At 39.1% G+C, this 22,697-nt stretch overlaps 1 protein-coding gene across 1 annotated transcript in view; it reads left to right on the top strand.

Moving 5' to 3' along the window:
* LOC130549968 (uncharacterized) overlaps positions 1-4,746 on the top strand; it is a 15,414-nt gene extending 10,668 nt beyond the window's left edge. Inside the window, exon 7 of the mRNA XM_057327295.1 lies at positions 4,454-4,746. Within this exon, the coding sequence (XP_057183278.1) occupies positions 4,454-4,746 (293 nt within the window). The remainder of the gene's footprint in view (positions 1-4,453) is intronic.
* The last annotated feature ends 17,951 nt before the right edge of the window (positions 4,747-22,697 follow it).

The raw sequence follows: 22,697 nt of genomic DNA, 5'->3' as shown, positions 1-22,697 counted from the left end.
GGTGCTCTAAAGCGCCGGCCAGAGGGCAGCAGATCAAAGAGTTTGTGTGCTGGGTGTGTGGAGTCAATGATGATTTTTCTTGCCCTGTTTTTCACTCTGGAATCGTACAGGTCCTGAAGTGTGGGCAGAGGAGCACCAATAATTTTCTCAGCACTACGAACTGTCCGTTGTAGTCTTCGTAGTCTACAATAGTCTACTGAACTTTTCATTCCCTCGTCGGTAGGTAGGAAGCGGCCCTGATACGATGATCCTCGCTGTGGGCGATGCGTTGTGTACCGTCTCGATCAGACTCCTGAAGTCCCTCTTCAGGATCTCCGACTGCCTCATCCTGACGTCATTCACCCCCGCGTGCAGCACGACAGCTCTGACGTTAGCATCGTCCTTCAGGATCGCAGGTCCTGATCCAGAGGTAGTCGAGGACGCATTGTGATCGGATCTCAGTGTAATGTAAACGCAATCCAGACAGTTTATCTACATTTACCGGTACAACTTCACAGAAAACCCCGCCCGCTATCATTATTCTCTCGTCTGTCCGAAACCTGTCAGACTGCGGAGCAGCTGACAAATGCAGCGGAAAGTTTACTCTTGCTCCCGAACGTTGCACAGTCGTTCATTTTCCCACGAAATTATCATGGATACTTTAACCTACAGAGGATTTATGTCAAATCACACGAGATGTTTTACTTGACCACTTCAGCTGTATCATCGCTGTATTTGTGACTGCCATGAATGGCGTTGACTCGCACACACAGCGCCAGCTTAAAACGCATCATTTGTTTATTTTCATGTCACAGACACGAATGGCAACACTATACCAGCTTGTTTCTAACATACGTGTGTGTGTTTACTGTAGCCTATACGGCGTAATCAACTGTCTGGTTCCCCGAGGGCTGCTGCCGCTTGTGTCTCGTACGGCTCGCACTAAATCCTTGGTGTTTCGAGTCTGACGTCATCACCCAAATGTGTTTTTTCATCAATTTTAACAATCATAGGTAGTTTAGATGGTTAGAGTAAGGTTAGGGTTAGGGTGTGGGTGAGGGTAAAGGTTTCGTAAGACTTGAAACACCAAAGATTTAGTCAAAACCAACAAGCCACGCCCACGGATCCGACTCGAAAGTACCGTCCCCGAAAACAGATTAAGCGGCAGACGGGCAGCTTGAAACGGAGCTCTGAATACACCGTATATCATTTACACACAGAAACAAGATTGTATAGTGTTGCTTATAGCTGATGTCAGTAAACACGCTATTTAGGGCGCAGACCAAAGAAACGACTCGCTGTCACTTTCAGCCGAACCAACCAAAATACACGAGAACGATGTAAGTGGTCGCTTTTGATCATAGTAACTTAGGCCTACTTATGTGATTATTTTATGTGTCCGTGACATGAATAAACAAATGATGTGATTAAAAACACCGTTAGAATCTGTGTGTGTGTGCGCACTAGTGAAACCCGCCACAGCTCAAGTACAAAAGCTGTTGTTTGTCATTTTACAAACGTCCTCTGCTTATACTTTCACATATATGATCATTAATCGCTTTAACCGCGGTTTACTTCCCACCGCTGCCTCGAGCTCAACATGGCTGCGTATCAGATGTGTAACATGCTCATCCTCCCCGTTATACGTGCTGGGTGAAATCTCCGCACCGGGGCTATTTTTAAATTGCAGGCTTATTAAAATAATGGGCGGGGAACTATAGAGATCCGATCACATTATCCAGATGTGGAAGCCACTTGTTGACAAGTGTAAACGCGCTGTGTCCTGATTGTCTGAAGATCCGATCTGCTTGTTCGGATCACCGAGATCGCATGTTAATGCCAAGTGTAAATGCACCCAAAAATTATTTTGGAACTGTTACAATTTATAGACCAAATTTACAGACTTCAAAATGTATGATTTATAATTTGAGTCATCAATCAAAAACTTTTTATTTATAATAAATTGACATTAATCTTAAAACAGTCATGAAGTATCAGACTTATAGTTTAATGTCAGATAAAAGTTTTTTAGCTGTTTAAAGAGGCTGTGGGTCTATCATGAGCATAAGAGTTGAACACTGTTTCCAACGGGATTTTGTGGGTGACATTTCTTTGCTTGCTGGGTGACGTCACACACTAATTAAGATATTCACAGGGTCGTCACAGTGAATAGAGGGTATGCACTTTTTACGTCACCACACACGGAATTCACGCCCACTGAGTGTCAGAAAAAGTGAGTGCCGCTATCAGTACTCTATTTAAAACGGCAATGAGTTGTTTTGTGGAGAAACAAAAAGCAAATAGATCATCACTGGAATTCGCAGAAACAAATACTCTAGGTTCAGAAAGAAATTATCAATTCATTCAGTGTGGAAGAACATGACTGGTCTGCATAAGGCCAAGTCCAAATCCCAGCTGAACACATTTGATGTGACTTTAAATGTAGAACTCGAGCCAAAAATTGATCACCAAACACCAATGACTTGTACAGCTATAGCTATTAGATATGAAATATCGTGTCTAGTTATCTTTTTTTGTTATTTTCAATTTGTCCGTTCTTTAGATTAATTGCATAATCCATAGCTAGTTATTTTATTGTTACGAAGAGTAACCAGGCAGAGAAGCGGATCCAAGTGCAGTGTAGATTTATTGAAAATAATATAATATAAAACAAAACCAAGGTAATCCACAGAACAAAGGAGGCACAAAAACAACGCATGAAACAAAGACCGACACCAAACAAAGGAAACACTAGGGCTTATATACACTGGGATAACAAGGAAACAAGAAACACCTGGGCAAACTAATTAACAAGAAAAACTACAAAGGACTACAAACATGGCACACAACAGGAAATAAAGTAAAAGTCCAAAATAACAGGGAAACACAGAACAGAATGGTGACACTTATACACGTTTAGCCTGTCTGGATGCAGCAGTGTTGTGTTAACAAGCCAGTGGAGAACTGGCTCTCCTGATCGAGTCTGGTTTCTCCCAAAGTATTTTTTCTTCATTTATATACATCATTGGAGTGTTGGTTCCTCTGCCGCTGACATCAGGTCAGTGTTGGGCAAGTTACTCTGAAAAAGTAATTAATTACTAGTTACTAATTACATATTCAATAGTGTAATTAGATTACTTTACAAATTACTCTCTCCAACAAGTATTTAATTACTTATTACTAATTACTTTCTATATCCTACATCAACCTTGATTTGTTAAGTGATTCAAAGAAAGACATGAAACAGCTCTTTTCATTCATTCAAATAAATAATATTAAACTACATAAAGTACTCTTATTAACTGACCAAAGTATTACTAATGTGAGAATTATACATTAAAGCACGGATTTTAAAGTTAGACTTTGAATTTTGATTTCCATTCCTTGCACACACACATATATTACACAAAGTATTTAGTTTAATTACATCAGAAGTAACTGTAATTAAATTACAGAAAAAATAAGAGTAATCCCTTACTTCACTTTTTCAAGGGAAAAGTAATTAAATTACAGTAACTAATTACTTAGTAGCTAGTCACACACAACACTGCATCAGGTCTATAGGGCTCTATACTTGAACGTTGCTTTTAACATTAGTCAGACTTTAATTGTACAGTTTTTACCATTATTGCATTATTGCAAATTCTCTTTGACCTGTTGATAATATATCAACAGGCTTTCCTGTGGCTCAGTGGTCAGAGCATGGCACTAGCAACGCCAAGGTCATATATTGCACATAGTCAGAAACAAATGTATAGTACAATGCAATGTAAGTCGCTTTGGATAAAAGCGTCTGCCAAATGCATAAATGTAAGTGTAAATATGCGTGTTTAGCTCATCTGTGAGACTTGCAATAATACCCTGAGAGTTGTACATTGTATACGATGCCTATGTATGTGTTTGTGTCTGTGCATGCATTTGCTTTTTTCTTTACCTTCTCTATTTCATACTACTTTTAAGGTTTATCTTACTTTTTGTGTATTCAACTTACACTGTTTTTCTTGGTTTTGGTTTTCTTGTACAGCTGCCTCGATGTAATGCAAAAAATTTAAAAGCGTTATAAAAATATAATTAAATTGATTTTTGAATTATGGCTACAGTCATTTCGCAACAGAAAGATGGCACTTACAAAACTGTGGCAATAGAGATGGAAACACAGTTTTTAAATACAAAATACATAAATTGTGACTTTAAAACCCTTGGTGTTCAGCTGGGATTTGGACTTAGCTTTATGCCTAATGTAACAGTGACGGTTTTGTACTCATTCATTCACCAGTCACCTGTTGTACGGTGATTTGAATGCGCTGTTTCTCCCTGCCACTCACTTGCACACAGTAGACGCTGATAGAGGCGATCCCTGCGCCGCGACCTTGCGCTCGTGACATTTTCCCACTGAATAAAAACTAGGTATCACAGATATGTTTATATATACAGACTGACTGATCAACTGTTTTTGAATATATATATATTTTAGAGAATTTAGGGTTTAAAGGAACGGCTACACAGTCATCCGCATATAGCCTCACCTGGACAGCTCTACATGCCATAGATGGTGTCAGCAATGGACCAGACCCAGATCCTGGTACATACTGCTCTTCCACAGCCAATGAAAGTGACCCATGGTGGAGTTTGAATCTTCTGGATGTTTATAACATTAGTACAGTGATCATCACTGCCAGACCAGACTGCTGTGTGGATCAAACCAACGGAGCAGAGATTCGTATTGGAAACTCACTGGAAAACAATGGAAACAACAATCCCATGTAAAGTTATTCATGAAATCACTTCAACACTTTTCATTGATTGATTGATTAAACACCTCTATAGAGATTCATTGATTCTCTCTCTCTCTAGATGTGCTGTGACTTCTGATCATCTAACTGATAATACTGTCACTTACTCATGTCATGGGATGGTGGGACGTTATGTGAATGTGGTCATGACTGGACGTACATCTGTTTTTTCTCTCTGTGAAGTGGAGGTCTATGGAACAGGTAATTCCTAAAGCATAATACTGTTTAGTAGAGCTGGTAAATGTAAACTTTAATTTGAAAATATAATTTAAGTTTAAGGTTTCTCTTTGATTCACACGCTTGTCCTGTCTTGTTATTTCTCACTCATAATTTCACTGAAGCAGCACACAGCAAATTTAAAAGACGTGACGGTTTGTAATTAGTAACGGATGTTTGTTTGACTGTGATGCTGGGCTTGAATTAGCCTATGGCATAATCGCAGCCATACTGATATAGAACCCTATCACATTCCTACTCCAGCGATAATGAATTAATACATTTTAAAAAAGTCACTTAGCCATGGGTACATGCTTCATGGTTTAATAGTAATGTACTATGCAATAACAATCAAGTAAATAACAAAGTAAACAATATGTTGTGATGTTTTTGAGAGGTGCAGAATGCAGTAGTTAGAGCTATGACTTTAAATGTTATTTACATTCCGCTCTTGCTGTGTCACGTGGTTACAAACGTTTTTGAAGTTTTCTGAGCTTTCTGTAGCTGTTGTGACAGCCTTCCACAGCAAAAAATATTAGAGAAACTTTATTATCACTAACGTTCTCGAACAAATACTAAACGGAAGTGCGGAGCATCCAACAGGAAGTCACTCCATGGAGACGTGAAGAAAAAGGTGGATAATAATGAAGAAAATGATCTGTTTGTATTCTCAATGACAGCTGCTCCACTACACAAATACATTCAGACATGTATTACGATTCATGATCACATCCCTCACACATCATTAGTTTTTGTTGAAGTCCATTTGGTTCATTTTACTCTGCTGTAATATGTTCTCAATATAATGATCTAATATTGTGGCAATATTTATGATTGTTGAAATTAGTTTATTTAGTGACAACTAAACAAACCTTTCTGAGGCTGAAGTTCTCCTCCAGTGGTGATGTAGCTGCTGAGAGAGACAAAATCCTCCATCAGGTGAGAAAAAGAGTCTTAAAATACAAAAGTAAAAGTGATGATTTAAGAGAGAAGTGACATATGAGAGTGTTTGATGTGTGTAAATATATGAGATGAGTGATGATGAGAGAATGAGAAATGACAGTATAAGTGAAATCTTTGATGAATTTTAGCTGCAGTCTGCTCTGGCATCACACATCTCTGATTTTAATCTGTCCTGGACACAACTACCTGAGAAAGAAGAAGAACTGAGAGCAGACAGAGGCGAGTACACACACTTTAACACTTGACTGATCAAAAGTCTTTCATGTGAAAGTGTTTACAGTAAATCATAGTCAAGTTGTTAAATTTAGTGTTTTAGTTGAGGACTTTTAGTGTAAACACACTGACATCCGGAAGGTTCACAGATGAAGTTTAGATGCTGGTGTGTTTATTTGATTCAGATTTCTATTGCGTGTGTCACTACAGTTTGAGACTACAGACATATACAGTATCTCTCAGAAGTGAGTACACCCCTCACATTTTTGTAAATATTTTATTATATCTTTTCATGTGACAACACTGAAGAAATGACACTTTGCTACAATATAAAGTATTCAGTGTACAGCAGAGCATGTGAGCGGGGAGCGGAGCGTGCGAAATATAGTCGGAGCGCCAGATTGGGTTTTTATCCAAAGGCTTATCAAAGGTTCCGCTCCGATACCGCTCACACCACGAGTCTAGGGCATGCACAAATCCTCCCAGAATTCACCTGTGCCTTCAACAATTACCATAACTGTCAGCCTACACTTCAAAAATCATTCGTTGTAAAGGAGAGATGTCTGGTGTAAATGTAACGGAGGCCAGCTAGTGAAGAGCTGTGCAGTGTGTAAAACTCACTCCCCGACCAACAGAGACGCTCTAGCGACAGACGCTAGAGACTGCGGTCTTTAGCCTCCTCGTTAGAGCGCCCGTCTCCCATCCGGACCGATGCCGGTTCGAGGCCCGCGCAGAGCGGGGTGAGTAGGACTGGTTACATAAACACAAGCATAGCAGTGGCAATCCGTGACTCCTCCTCAGGGGAAGCAGTAATGCGAAGCTCGGCAAAACATGTATTTAGCCCGTCATGTGTGTGTCGCGTCATGTCAAAATACATGCCTGCTGCAGATGCGTGGAAAGGGTTTTTAATAAAAGAGACGCTCGCATTTGCTAGATACTCGCTTACCACTGATTTACACCGCACGCATCTGCGGCACGTTACGGCTCCGACGCGGCTACCGGAACTGATCGCGGTCATTCTAGTCAATGCTTGTGTTTACACCAGACGAGCCGCGGCACGTTTCAAAAGCGTCGCAGAAGAAACTCTCTGCGCCGCTTCGCTAAAGATAGGCACCTAGTCTATTTTTGACGGATGCCGTGTCCAAACCGCACAGCAAATACAAAATAAAACTAAAAAATCATGTCAATTTCAAAATAAAACCTTGTGCAGACTCTCGGTCGTATTTCTCGGTCACATGTCTTTGGCAGGAGGCCAGAAATGAACGACGAGCGGTTCATCCTCGAGATTCAAAAACACATGGTGTTATATGACACCACAAATCCCTTTTACAAGGATGATGCAAAAAAGGAGAAGGCCTGGAGTTTGATTGCTGGAGTTGTAGGAGTGGAAGGTGAGTATTATAACCTCCCAGTTTTTATGCATCTTGAAAACCCATTAAAATGCTCAGTGACCTTGCACAGGACAGGTGATATATTATCTGATCAAGATATAACTACATAAGGTACAAGGCTTTTAAGGTAGGTGTAGTTTATGTAATGAAAATAAAGGACTGTTTTAACCATTTATTACTTGCCTATGTTATTAAATTCATAGAAGATAACATAACTTCACTTGATTATTACCCAGTTGCCCAGTGTAAATGCTGTTCAAATACAGTGTACTGTTGGGAAGGTGGTTGGACTTGCAGTCTCTAGATTTTATTATGCATATGTGAATGGCTGGCAGTGACATGACCTCTTTTCCAAGGAATTGATAGCTAAGAATCACACCAAAGTTCCCAAACAAAAGCTTTTTTATTTATCATTTTTCCCCAAAACACCTTTTCACCAACACAACAAGTACTTGTCTTTGAGACCATAATCACTTATCAGCAAAATAAAATAAATAAAAAACTTGCTTACAAATGCTGATGTAAAATTGCTTTCACTCTGCAATAAGCTTTGTCTTCTGAATGCGAGCGTCTCTTTTGTCATAAACTCTTTCCATGCGTCTGCAGCAGGCACGTATTTTGACATGATGCACATAGGTTCACGTGAAGCGCTGAACACGTATTTTGAATTCCAGCTTCCCCTGAAGAGGAGGCACCGATCGCAGATGAAGCATAGACTAGAATGACCGCGATCAGTTCCTGTAGCCACGTCGGAGCCGTAACGTGCCACAGATGCGTGCAGTGTAAACGAGGGGTAAGGCTTCGGTTGAAAACGGCAGGTGTTAGGCATGCAGAGGATTTTTTTATTTGAGCGAGCGTGGAGCGATTTCACCGGAGCAGGATGAAATTGTAGGTGATCGGGTAGTGGAATTGAGCGGAGTGGTCTGGTGCTACTTTGAGCGGTGGAGCGAACACCCATGTCAGCGGGGAGCGGAAATTCTCACCGCTCAGCTCTGCTCACATGTTCTGGTGTACAGCTTGTGTAACAGTGTACATTTGCTGTCCCCTCAAAATAACTCAACACACGGCCATTATTGTCTTCTAACACTTCTAAGTGAAAATGTCCAAATTGGGCCAAATTAGCCATTTTCCCTCCCCGGTGTCATGTCATTCGTTAGTGTTACAAGGTCTCAGGTGTGTTAAATTTGGTGTTATCGCCCTCACTCTCTCATACTGGTCACTGGAAGTTCAACATGGCACCTAATGGAAAATAACTCTCTGAGGATCTGAAAAAAAGAATTGTTGCTCTACATAAAGATGGCCTAGGCTATAAGATTGCCAAGACCCTGAAACTGAGCTGCAGCACGATGGCCAAGACCATACAGCGGTTTAACAGGACAGGTTCCATTCAGAACAGGCTTTGTGAAATAGAAGTATGAGTGCTGCCTATTGCTTTTATTCAGACCCAAAACTCACACGCGTGATCTAAGTGTGCAGAATAGTTCCACGAGCGTAAACACACTTTCACCCAGAGTGCATTTATGCTCCGCGGGCTCACAGAACAGTATCCGCACATGGAAAAGAATCCTTGCGAGAGCGCATTTCTGCTCCGTGTGCAAAAGCGCAGTCCGCGAGCAGAGGCTTTGACGAGCGTGTGCACAATTCTCTCCATGCTCTCGCAACTGCTCAACACTCGTTCACTCGTCGAGTTGACTTCTGAGACTTTGGAGGTGGGACAATGTCAGACTTCTCCGATCCATTGATTGGTCACTTTTAACATGCACTCTCCTACATCATCGTCCCAGAAGGAAGCATCTTCTAAAGATGATGGACAAGAAAGCCCGCAAACAGTTTGCTGAAGATAAGCAGACTAAGGACATGGATTACTGGAACCATGTCCTGTGGTCTGATGAGACCAAGATAAATTTATTTGGTTCAGATGGTGTCAAGCGTGTGTGGCGGCAACCAAACTCCCACCACCATTGGTGGTGGGAGTGTCACGGTCTGGGGCTGCATGAGTGCTGCCGGCACTGTGGAGCTACAGTTCATCGAGGGAACCATGAATGCCAACATGTACTGTGACATACTGAAGCAGAGCATGATCCCCTCCCTTCAGAGACTGGGCCGCAGGGCAGTATTCCAACATGATAGCGACCCCAAACACACCTCCAAGTCGACCACTGCCTTGCCAAACATGTCTCCAGACCTAAACCCTATTGAGCATCTGTGGGGCATCCTCAAATGGAAGGTGGAGGAGCACAAGGTCTCTAACATCCACCAGCTCCAAGTGGAAGAGGACTCCAGTGGCAACCTGTGAAGCTCTGGTGAACTCCATGCCCAAGAGGGTTAAGGCAGTGCTGGAAAATAATGGTGGCCACACAAAATATTGACACTTTGGGCCCAATTTGGACATTTTCAGTTAGGGGTGTTCTCACTGACATTAATACTGTAGCTGTGTGTTGAGTTATTTTGAGGGGACAGCAAATTTACACTGTTATACAAGCTGTACACTCACTACTTTACATTGTAAAAGTGTCATTTCTTCAGTGTTGTCACATGAAAAGAAATAATAAAATATTTACAAAAATATGAAGGGTGTACTCACTTCTGTGAGATACTGTATTCATAATAACAATTTGGAGAGTTGAAACCATAGTTAGCTAATGATGCTTTTGGGAAATACACACCTGTTCTTTACTATAAGCTGTAATAAAAAAATATAGAATATTTCATCTAATTGACTGAATCTTTGTTTTATTTACAGGTTCTTGTGTGAAACATCTTTAACTGGATATACAAACTGAATCTTTAATGCAAATGCTCACTCATTTTACTCAGTGATTTCTATTATTGTTCTTCTCTATTATTGATGTGGTGTTCACATCACTGCTGAATGTCATCATTTCAATCTCATTATAGTCCTCCTCATTGTATCTGTGTTGTGTAGTTGTGTGTCAAAGCCTGAGATAAAGTGTGTAGAACAACAATAGTGTGACAATATGTTTATCATATTTAGTTATTTTAATAGCATCACATCTTAAACAGATCCTTTTAAAACTCTGATTAGATATTTCTATTTCCCAGTTTCATTTGCACTTGTTTATTTTCTATAAACTGCTTTTATCTGTGCATTTCTTACAAAAGTGACACATCCTCAGGTGTTGTGTGTGTCTTCTGTGGTGAAGTCTGTCAGATGTGTGCTGCACTGCTGCATCTTCAGCTCCTGCGTACAGACTTCTGATCTTTTCTTCAACACATTAAAGTCTTCCTCAATACGGCTCAAATCAGTCAAGAATGATTTGATTATATCTTTATGAAACACATGTGTTGTTTGCATTATTGTCTTGCTGTATGAAGCTCAATACATTTTAGGCATTTGATGAAACAAGCGGCTGTTTCTGTTCATTTCTGAATGTATTTGAAGATAAAGGATCCAAGTAAGTGAAAACGAAACTTGTGTGTGACGTTACAGTATAGTTGCATATTTGTAGACTTCATCTGAAGAGTTGCCCTTGAGAGTCTTTTTTACGATAATTTTACTGTTTGAGTAAAGCTATCATAAAACACACACTCAAACACTTAAACGTCTTTATGACAACCCTCCAAAATAAACGTCCGGTTAGACCCAGTTGAAAAAAACTGTAGCGAACTGTAGTATATTTCCCTTGATAAACTGTACTATTCTTGTAGTAAATTGATAAACTAGTAAACCCTGTAGTATACTTTAATATTTACTATAGTAAGTAAGGTTATTTAACTAAAGTATCTTTCACAGCAGCTTACTGTAGTTTACTATGGTATTTTTATGTGGACAAATACACTGCCCGTCCAAAAAGAAAGTCACCACCTGGATTTAACTAAGCAAATAGGTAAGAGCCTCCCATGGGATTGGAAGTCTAGGTTCAACAACAGTATGTGCCCAAAGAATGAGGTCAGCTGACTACCTGAATATACTGAATGACCAGGTTATTCCATTAATGAGTTCTTTCTTCCCTGATGGCACGGGCATATTCCAAGATAACAATGCCAGGATTCATCGAGCTCAAATTGTGAAAGAGTGGTTCAGGGAGCATGAGACATCATGTTCACACATGGATTGGAGTCCAGACCTTAACCCCATTGAGAATCTTTGTGATGTGCTGGAGAAGACTTTGCGCAGAGGTCCGACTCTCCCATCATCAATACAAGATCTTGGCGAAAAACTCTGGACGGGAAAAAATGGACATTCTGGATGTTGCAGAATCTGACCGACATGATGCCACAGCGAATGCGTTCCGTAATCAAAGCTAAAGGCGGTCTAACGAAGTATTAGAGTGTGTGATCTTTTTTTAGACGGGCAGTTTATATTACAATTGTGTAGGAAAAAACAGAACCATGATCTAGATATTAATACATAAAGCAACTAATTTAGGTAAACAAAAATCATAGCCATCTGTATGTAACATTACTGTCCTGTCAGTGTCATGTGATGATGTTTTTATCAAAAATGATAACAGATGTTTTAAACTTGTGCTGCAACTGTTTGCCTGTGCTACAAAACTTTAAACCTCTGTAGCACCAGTGATTTGTGCACAAAAAGTTAACACACAGCCCTGCCAAACATAAGAGTAAACATAAAAGCAATTTTGTTATTTTTGTCTAATTTGAATTGTATGTAGATGTGTGTCCAATAGCGGTCACTGTTGCTTAACTGATGAAATAAGGTAGGAACCTTCCCTCAGGTGACAGGTGTTGCTGGAGGGAAGCTGCACACAGTCAAATGTGAAGTGTTGTGGCTAAATTAATTACACATTAATCACATGTTTGCACTTGCGGACCGCCGGCGACAAAGCGAGGCGATGTCATTCATTTCAATGGAGAGCTAGCGATAGTGACACTCACATCACCCGTCTCTTGTCTGTTACTGCAGGGTTTGTTTATAAATGTTAATAGAGCAAGGGGGGGGGGTTTGGGGGGGGGAGACACCAATGATCTTCATTAGTTAGCTAAGTGAAGCTTTCTGAACCATCGAAGATTTCAGTTAACTTGTATGGAAAAAAGGTTCATTACTCGCAGCTTTTCAAATCAGACAGAGCTCGATTAGGACCTCTTCTGGTTAAACTCATAAATGAAGTAAATAAATGCAGGTGCATGCACAAAAAGACACACACACACACACACACACTTAGATATGATGCTAGTAAATCTGTTGCAATACACCTGCGTTCCATGTTTACACTAAGTGAAAATAGCAGCATTTCTTATATGCTATTTACTTTAACCAAACATAGCTGTATATCTTTGGATTAAGTTGAAATAGTAGATGCTATTGGTACTTATAAAGAGTGGCAGATAACGTTACTATTTGCACCTGAGTATTGTTGTGCATTAAACATTATGCAATAATAACAGAGTGTAAAAAAATATTAAAATGATGGCAATTTTTTGAGATATTAAAGCCCTACACCTACCCCTAACCTTACCCTAAACTTAAACTTTATGAATAAAAATAAATTTTTAGTCTTAAATCAATTTTATTGAAAACAAATGCCTTTATGATCTGTAATGTGATAGAAAAAGGTAAAAGAGCGTTTTCAACAAGAGGTGAACTAGAACCCCGATCCCCAGCGCCAAAGCTGTGCAGACTTTACACCTTATGCCACTGGAGGCGCTGTTTGCAATCAGAATCAGAAGAGCTTTATTGCCAAGTGTGCTTGCACACACAAGGAATTTTCTTTGGTGTTGGAAGCTTCTAGTACAGACATTCAACACAATGACAATACAATATAATAAGATTTACAGTCTAAAAGATTCAAAAATGTGCATATATAAAATAAAGACTATTTTACAGAAAATGGGGGATAATAACATATAAGAGACATTGTACAGGGTAGTATATAGTAGAATAAACATATTAACAGATTGTATGTACACTTGTGCAAATGGATAATTTAGTAAGTAGAGGTAGTGTTATATACATGTATACATAAGATGTAGATATAATAAGGCACTATAGTGCACACTATAGGAGTAGTGGAAGTGGAATATTGCTCTTAAGGAGCAGTTATCTGTTTAGGAGGGAGATTGCCTGGGGGAAGAAGCTGCTTCTGTGTCTGGAAGTCCTGGTGTTTGGTGCTCTAAAGCGCCGGCCAGAGGGCAGCAGATCAAAGAGTTTGTGTGCTGGGTGTGTGGAGTCAATGATGATTTTTCTTGCCCTGTTTTTCACTCTGGAATCGTACAGGTCCTGAAGTGTGGGCAGAGGAGCACCAATAATTTTCTCAGCACTACGAACTGTCCGTTGTAGTCTTCGTAGGTCTGATTTGGTGGCCGAGCCATACCAAACAGTAATTGAAGTGCACAGAACAGATTCGATGACCACTGAGTAGAACTGGGTCAGTAGCTCCTGTGGTAGGTTGAACTTCCTCAATTGACGGAGGAAGTATAACCTCTGCTGGGCCTTCTTTACAATGGAGTCTATGTGGGACTCCCACTTCAGGTCCTGAGAGATGGTGGAGCCCAGGAACCTGAATGACTCCACAGTATCCACAGTGCTGTCCAGGATGGTGAGGGGAGGAAGTGATGGAGGGTTCCTTCTGAAATCCACTATCATCTCCACTGTCTTGAATGCATTCAGCTCTAGGTTGTTTTGACTACACCAGGCAGCCAGCTGAGCAACCTCCTTTCTGTAGGCAGATTCATCACCGTCTTGAATAAGGCCAATGACTGTGGTGTCATCTGCAAACTTCAGGAGTTTGACAGAAGGGTCTGTAGAGGTGCATTCGTTTGTGTAGAGTGAATATAGCAGTGGAGAAAGAACACATCCTTGAGGAGCTCCGGTGCTGATGGTACATGTGCTGGATTTAAATTTTCCCAACCTCACTAGCTGCTGCCTGTTCGACAGGAAGTTAATAATCCACTGACAGGTAGAGGTTGGCACAGAGAGCTGGGTAAGCTTGGGCAGGAGGAGGTCTGGGATTATGGTGTTGAAGGCCGAGCTGAAGTCTACAAACAGGATCCTGACGTAAGTCCCTGGTCTGTCTAGGTGTTGTAGGATGTAATGCAGTCCCATGTTTACTGCATCGTCCACAGACCTGTTTGCTCGGTAAGCAAACTGGAGGGGATCAAGAAGTGGTCTGGTGATGTCCTTCAGGTGGGCCAGTACAAGTCTCTCAAATGACTTCATGACCACAGATGTTAAAGCAACAGGCCTGTAGTCATTAAGTCCAGATATTTTGGGTTTCTTCTGTACAGGGATGATGGTGGAGCGTTTGAAGCATGAAGGGACTTCACACTGCTCCAAAGATCTGTTAAAAATATTAGTGAAGATGGGCGACAGCTGCTCCGCACAGACTTTCAGGCAGGAGGGTGAGACATTGTCTGGGCCTGGTGCTTTTCTGATCTTTTGTTTGCGGAAAAGCTGGCAAACATCCTCTTCGCAGATCTTAAGTGCAGGTTGAATGTCAAGAGGAGGTGTTAATGGTATATCAGAGATAGGGTCAGGGCGGGTGTGAAGGGTGAGACTCTGCATTTCAAAACGACAATAGAAGTCGTTCAGGTCGTCAGCCAGTCGTTGATTACCCATAGACTGAGGGGATGATGGCTTGTAGTTGGTAATGTCTTTCAGGCCTTTCCACACTGATGCAGGGTCGTTGGCTGAAAACTGGTTCTTCAGCTTTTCAGAGTAGCTTCTCTTAGCTCTCCTTAGTCAGTGTGTTTTTGGCCTGATTATACAAGACTTTGTCCCCACTTCTGTAAGCATCTTCTTTGGCCTGACGAAGCTGTCTCAGTTTCATTGTAAACCATGGTAACCAAGTTTTTTTTAGATAAAATATGTTATTTATATTTCTTGGAGCCATAAAACGAATGCTTTCTTGAAAATTTGTTGTTGTAAATTCTTGAAAAGATGTAATTATGCATTGTTATCATTGTGTAATGAATGCAGATGTGCAAGAAAAAAAATCTCTCTGCTTTTATTATTTCCAAGTGCATGCAAACGTGTAATAAAGATATTTAAATATTTTTAAATACATTAATGTATACCTTCCCCAGTATTGTTGCACTGCAGGAATAGTGGTTTAAGCAAAGTAAGTTTGTATAGGGCATTGTGTTGCACACAGCAGGTTTTTAAGAAAAAAGTGATATAAAAAGTGACGGGGGGGCCTGTGCCCCAGTAGAGCTTTAGGTCTAGCAACGCCCCTGCTCACCGGTTTCACATCCTCCTTTAGTTGCTATCCCTTCTTATTCGCCATGTTTCTCTTGTCTATCTTTACACATCGCCCTCCAAATTAAATGCATTATTAATAATACAAACACATTTTTATTTACCAGCTGTTTTTAAACCTAAGAACATGTATTTTTTCATGTTTTTAAAGTTAGTCAGCAGTAGTAGTGGACACAAAACAATTTTCTGTAGTGCACTGTAAACAGGGCTCTGTAAATTACTTTTATGGGGGATTTATTAACTTTGTGGGATCTTGCAGAAAGACTACAAACCGATATCAAAGACAGACAACGTAGAATATTTAACACAGAAAATAAATAAATATATGTAGTGCCTGCCAGTCAGTCAGTCAGTCACACCAGCGTTGGTAGGCAATGTAGTTTGACGCGTGCAACCAATAAACAACGTCCATTTCCATTCTTCTTACTCACATTTCATTTTATTTTAGAACACACGTAATTGATTTCTTCATGGGTACAGAGTCACAGATCTATAAAGGACTCTTACGTATCGGTTTTCCAATGATTCCACACGCACCTAATTCTTAAACCAGTGAAAAACTTCACCATCAAAAACTGGTATGCTCATTACCCACACACCTGTCTTTCATTTCCTCTAACCATTTATACATCTCCTTTGATCACCTACACCACCCAGTGTACACAGTAAGAATTGCACCGAATAAATGGCCCTTATTGTGCAGGGCAAGTTGACATTACAATTCAGTACAATATTATAAAGAGTCATACAAAACCCCATAACAAATAATCACTTAAAGATTGCATATATTTTCAACCAGATCTTTACAAATTACATATTGTCCTGTAAAAGACTTAACTTTGTTACAGGTCTTTAAAGTGTAGAGAACTTAGCACAAGCCAAATGGTCGGAGTCATTGAAAGAAGAGCCATCAACCCCCTCCACTCCCCTTTCTCCTGGTTTCTTGATACCATCATCAAAAGACCAGAGTCAAAACCTAGCTCCAGGGGTCTGAGTTTAGGTTGGTGCTCTCACCGAAAGTGTGGATAACCCCGTTTTGTTTCCCTGTGGGATATTTCACGACTCCTAAGCTTCAAAGCAGAGGGGAGAAGTCTCTTTGTCTAATCTGAAACTTAACATCTGAGGCTAACCAGAGAAACTTCTCTGACAAATAGGAACTTGTGTGGTTCAACTGTCCTTTTCTATAAATATATCTAAATATCTAGGTTATATGTTGTCACTCTTGCCATTTTTAAATAATCTGTAATTGTTAAATAAGTTAATTCAGGCTTTGTTTGTATTCGTACCTCCGAATGAATCATGACTTGATGCACTTCAAACCTTAGCATATTTGATATATAAATGTTTGTCTTTACAATTCCTCCTTGTTTACATATATTGTGTGACCAAAGAACATTCTCTTTTCATTATGTATTAATTTGGAATGGTATTTTGTAAAGTTGCCAGGAGGTCATAAAAATGCAAATTAGCTATTGAGTGGACAAAGAACCTCTTCCCTGCTCAACTCTGATTGGTTGATTCAAACTCAGGTGGGCATGCCCTCTCATGAGGTTAAATATCGAACCTGCTCTGAAAAGACCCTCTTCCTCTCTTCTCTTCTGCTATACCTGCCTCCAAAACGTGTTTCGTGGCGTCTCTTTGGAGACTGCCCTTTTCCCCCCACTGGGGGAAAAGAAGGAACAATGGACTTCTGCCGCCACGTGGTTAAGCCAAGCGGCCGATCACGAGGCCCGCAACTTTGTGCAGGATTGCCTTCTGAAACCTTTTGAACAATTCCATCTCTACACGCGCATACAGATATCGGTCCAACACAGAGCTTGCAAGTATCCATTTCTATTTATAGAATAGCTGCGTTAAGTCTGTGCCTCTTTGTTAAAGATGATTTTTATTGGTGTTCAGAAATCGCTGCCATGCCCTCTCTCTCTCTTTCTTTCTCTCTCTCTCTCTCTCTCTCTCTCTCTCTCTCTCTCTCCACGCTTCCTAGCACATTTGTGTTTCATGTATTCGTTTGTTTTATGCAATCGTCATTGTTTTGTTTACCATGTAGAGTAGAGTTTAATAAACAACCATGTAAAGTCACGTTACTTATGGCCATGAGATACTGTAAAGTATATAATATCATTGATGCATTCGCGGGACGAGTGCATACAAGTATTGTTATGCTTTATATTACTAATCAGAGACCGTAAAATATGTATATTCGATCACGATTATTATACGTATTTTCCTTTGAGCTAAACTAATTCCTTGACTGAAATTGATGTTTTAAATAACTCATTTCATGGATGTGATCTTGAAAGATCTGGTGGAGAACCATATTTGGTGAGCTTTGCTCATCAATATAATAACGTTAGCTAAAACCGCTACAAAGTATATTTGTTTTTGTTTGTATTCGCACAGAACGAACAAGTCCATTCTCTTGGAAGTATAACCATGACCCACCCTGGCCTGTTGAGTCTACTACAACAACAATGTCACCAGGAACAACGTTTCTCTTTTCCTTATTCCAATTTCCTGTAGCAAAGGCGAGTACTCTCTTGTCTATTCTCCAAAATAAATCACTCATGTACTGGACCTGTTGCCATCTCCTTTTACAGTATAGCTCTGATTGTTCAAATAGTCCAGGTGGTAAAATGGGTTTTCCTTTCATCTGTAGAAGTTTTAGAATCTAAATCGTTTGGATCGTCTGATAGGCTTGTTATTGGACGGTCATTTAGAATAGCTTCAATTTCACAGAGCACGCTGTGGAATCCTTCATCGTCCGTCCAAAGTTTGTTGGTGTAAAACAGAAATCAAGATTCTCCTAACCATTTTAATAACATGCTCCACCATAATGTGAACCTCCTGGAGGATTAAAAGTCCATTTAATTCCTTCCTGAAGCGTAGTGTTTTGGATCTTATTTTGATTAATTGCATTGACTGAACTCTCTCTCTGTTCCAATGAAATTGGTACCATTGTCTGATCTTATGTCAGCAAATTATGGAGGACTAAACCTGCAAAAATTATAAATAAATGAATGTATAAATAAATAAATATATAAACGAATAAATGTAATAATATGAAAATAAATACAGGAATGAATGGTTTGATAAAACAAAATAATTCGTTTTAGCTATTATTGATCTTAGCTTTAACTTTTCTTTTCATTTTTTAAATTGATTTATTATTTTTGTGTCCATTTTTAATTATTATTAATTATTATTATTTTTTATTTTTAGATTATTTTATTTATCCTTTCCTTTTATTTTTACATTTATTTATTTATACGTTTATTTATTTTTATATTTATTTATTATCGCATGTATTTATTTCCACTTTTATTTATTTATTCTTGTATTTATTCTTACTTTTCTGTGTCTTGTATGATAATTAGATGGGTTGGTCTTGCCTACTATTGGTTCAGCGTAGATTGAAGCGTTTGATCGATTACTCTTGACTTGTTTTGGACTAACGTCACGTCACTCACTGATCGTTTGCTTCGTGTATAACGTTAAGTAACTATGGCGGGCGCACAATTAGCTAGAGAGTTACAGCATTTAGCCAATGAAGTCGATAACCATGCATCAAATGACTATGTGTCATTCAGATTAGATGCATTTATTGATGATTTATTACAGATTGACGGCGAGATAAATGACAAAGTTCTCCCTCGGTTGTTAGCCTCTTTGCAGCACATTCAAAGTCTGTGCGAGTCAGAGGGTGCTATGGTGGTGTTACAGTTCAACTGGTGAAAATCATAAAGCACAAAATGTAATAAGGTTTAACTACACAGATGAGCTTGTAAACCGAAGTCGCAAGCTAACGCTTTGTCAAAGTGATAGTTATAAGCAGCCTTTCGGTTAGAAAAAGCGTAAAGATTTAATGTAACATGATGTAACATAATGTAAATGAATTGAGACATAGTGAACTTAAGTCACAAGTTAACACGGTAGTAATGAGCATCGTTCTTTCACTACAGGGGCCATCAAATGGAAACCATTCCTTCTAAAAAGACGTGGTTACTAAACGGTACTCGTAAACTACATTCCATAAGAGATAAATAACACAGAGGTCACAAGTTAAAACGGGCATATTCCCTTGATTCATCCAGCTGCATATTGTTGTGTGACATCTTGATATTATTGCAAAGATCCGCAGCAGCTAGCATTGCGAAATAGCTTAGTGTGATTGTTACCGTAGTGACACGCTGCCTCGCTTTATTGTATGGGTACGAATCCCGTGTCAAATCGCTTTATTTATTTTTTCACCTCGCTTCAGCCGTTACGGGCGATCATACCAATAATTTGCAATCTTAACAAGAATGTCAAAATCATGTAACAAGAAAGTCTGTGTTTATTAGACATCTTAATATCAAGTCGTCTTGTGCTTTCAGAATCGACGAATCTGCTGAGGTCGTTCATGCACCTCTTTGGCAGAGGACCTGTAACCGGAACTTGGTCACCACCTTAGCACCCCCTGACTCGCACAGATTTTGAAGAACTTTGTCATTTATCTCTCCGTCAATCTGTAATAAATCCTCAATAAGTGCATCTAATCTGAATGACACATAGTCATTTGATGCATGGTTATCGACTTCATTGGCTAAATGCTGTAACTCTCTAGCTAATTGTGCGCCCGCCATAGTTACTTAACGTTATACACGAAGCAAACGATCAGTGAGTGACGTGACGTTAGTCCAAAACAAGTCAAGAGTAATCGATCAAACGCTTCAATCTACGCTGAACCAATAGTAGGCAAGACCAACCCATCTAATTATCATACAAGACACAGAAAAGTACGAATAAATTCAAGAATAAATAAATAAAAGTGGAAATAAATACATGCGATAATAAATAAATATAAAAATAAATAAACGTATAAATAAATAAATGTAAAAATAAAAGGAAATGATAAATAAAATAATCTAAAAATAAAAAATAATAATTAAAAAAAATAATTAAAAATGGACACAAAAAATAATAAATCAATTAAAAAAATGAAAATAAAAGTTAAAGCTAAGATCAATAATAGCTAAAACGAATAATTTTGTTTTATCAAACCATTCATTCCTGTATTTATTTTCATATTATTACATTTATTCGTTTATATATTTATTTATTTATACATTCATTTATTTATAATTTTTGCAGGTTTAGTCCTCCATAGCAAATTGTCCTCTTGTACAGATAAATGCGTAAACAGTTAATACAAGAATCAGTATCCAGAGAATATGTTACTTCCAAGCGCACTCCTCGGCTTGCCATGCAAGTAGAAATAACTCCATATCGTTTCACAATAGAGCACACTCTTTTGATCTCTACTGGACCAAAATAATCCATACCTACATTTGTGAATGGAGGAAGATCAGGCATAAGTCTCTCTTTTTGGCAAATCTGCGATTTGCTGCTCACCAACTGTAACTCCATGACATCTGCAGTAGCCACAGCTCTGATGTTGATCGTCAGACTTTACAGTCAAGAACACGATCGTAGAAAACACTGTAACTGACTGCATGGAGAAATTGGGTAATTTAACAAAAGAAATAAACTAATTACAGGTTAGTTCTTATTTTACATTTTTATAATGTTCTTTTATTGGTTGATGTTTCGATTTCTGGAATGTTGATATTTTGTATATTCCTATTTATTTACAGGTTTGTTACAGGAGTACATTTAAACTAAGCTGTCATCGCACTAATTTCATGGCCATTTATTTTTATAACAATTTTTCAATGACTGCATTGTGAATTTAACGCTTTTCAACAGAAAGCATCAACAACACAAGCCATTCCTGTGACATCGCTTCACGAAAACCAACCTTGCTTTTACTACAAATAAAACCAGAACATAGTTACTATAGTAACCACAATTGAACCATGGATTTGCTACAGTAACCATAGTTTAACGTATGATGTGTTTTAAAGCTCTTTATAGAGCGATGCCTCGCTCGAAATGAACGGAGAATGATGTGAAAGTCATGTGCACTTTATCTAATGCCCACCAGAGGTCAATGTTTCATATTTCAAGCAACAGCTCTACAGATGTAATGCACACACACGGATGACAGACACGATGAACACCAGAGTAACTTAAATCCACTTCATCTACGAGTAACTTAAAAACATGAAGTGAAACATCGACAGGTTAACATCCACGGAACTACGAACAGGTAAGCTTAAAAATGAACAACGATATAGTTTACGACAAGACCTGACAAAGAACAAAGGCAAGGTGAGTGTATAGTGTCCGGGTAATGAGTCTGATGACAGGCAGGTGCAGAGACAATGATGGAGAACAGGTGAAACAGTCATGATGAGGGAGCGTGTACAAATGAACGTCCATGGGTAAAACAGGGAAAATCCAGGCTAGGGACAAACGGGAGTGTTACAATAGACATGCCACTTTAAGTCAATAGCAGAGTGATTAAATCATCTCAATGAAAACCCAGTCGGATCCTGTGGTTTGCTATTCGATCTGATTTCAGAGTTCATGGACTATAATAATAACAAACATAATTATTATTTGAATACTTTAGTGTTCTGTTGTAAATTGATAAAAGATACACTTTCTAAAATCCCATGATCAGATCAGTGATGATAAATTATCGGCCATATTGGTATCGGCTGATAAATGATCATTTTTAATGTTATGGATCGGCCAGATAAATCAGGCTGTTATATAGCTGATAAATGATTTCCTCTGGTTTAACCACTTCAGCTGCACGCTGCTCACAGATAAAATACATACAGTGCTGTCTTTCTGTCATGATCATTCACTTACTGCTATTAGCAAAACATTGTTAGATATAAATATTTATGAATGTATAAATTATAGGAACAAATCCATATTGTTTGAATCAGACTGCTGTCTGAATGCTTTCTGTCTTGAGACCTTTTAGACTCGTGGCTATTAACAACATTTTTCTGGGTTGCTCTGGAAGAACATCTATACTTTGTTTATTAAATAAAAGTGATACCGAAAAGT

This window comes from Triplophysa rosa, unplaced genomic scaffold (assembly GCF_024868665.1).
Source record: "Triplophysa rosa unplaced genomic scaffold, Trosa_1v2 scaffold200_ERROPOS107605, whole genome shotgun sequence".
In the NCBI taxonomy this organism is placed as follows: Eukaryota; Metazoa; Chordata; class Actinopteri; order Cypriniformes; family Nemacheilidae; genus Triplophysa; species Triplophysa rosa.
The sequence above is the reverse complement of the archived record's forward strand: the minus strand, read 5'-3'. Positions and strand labels throughout refer to the sequence as shown.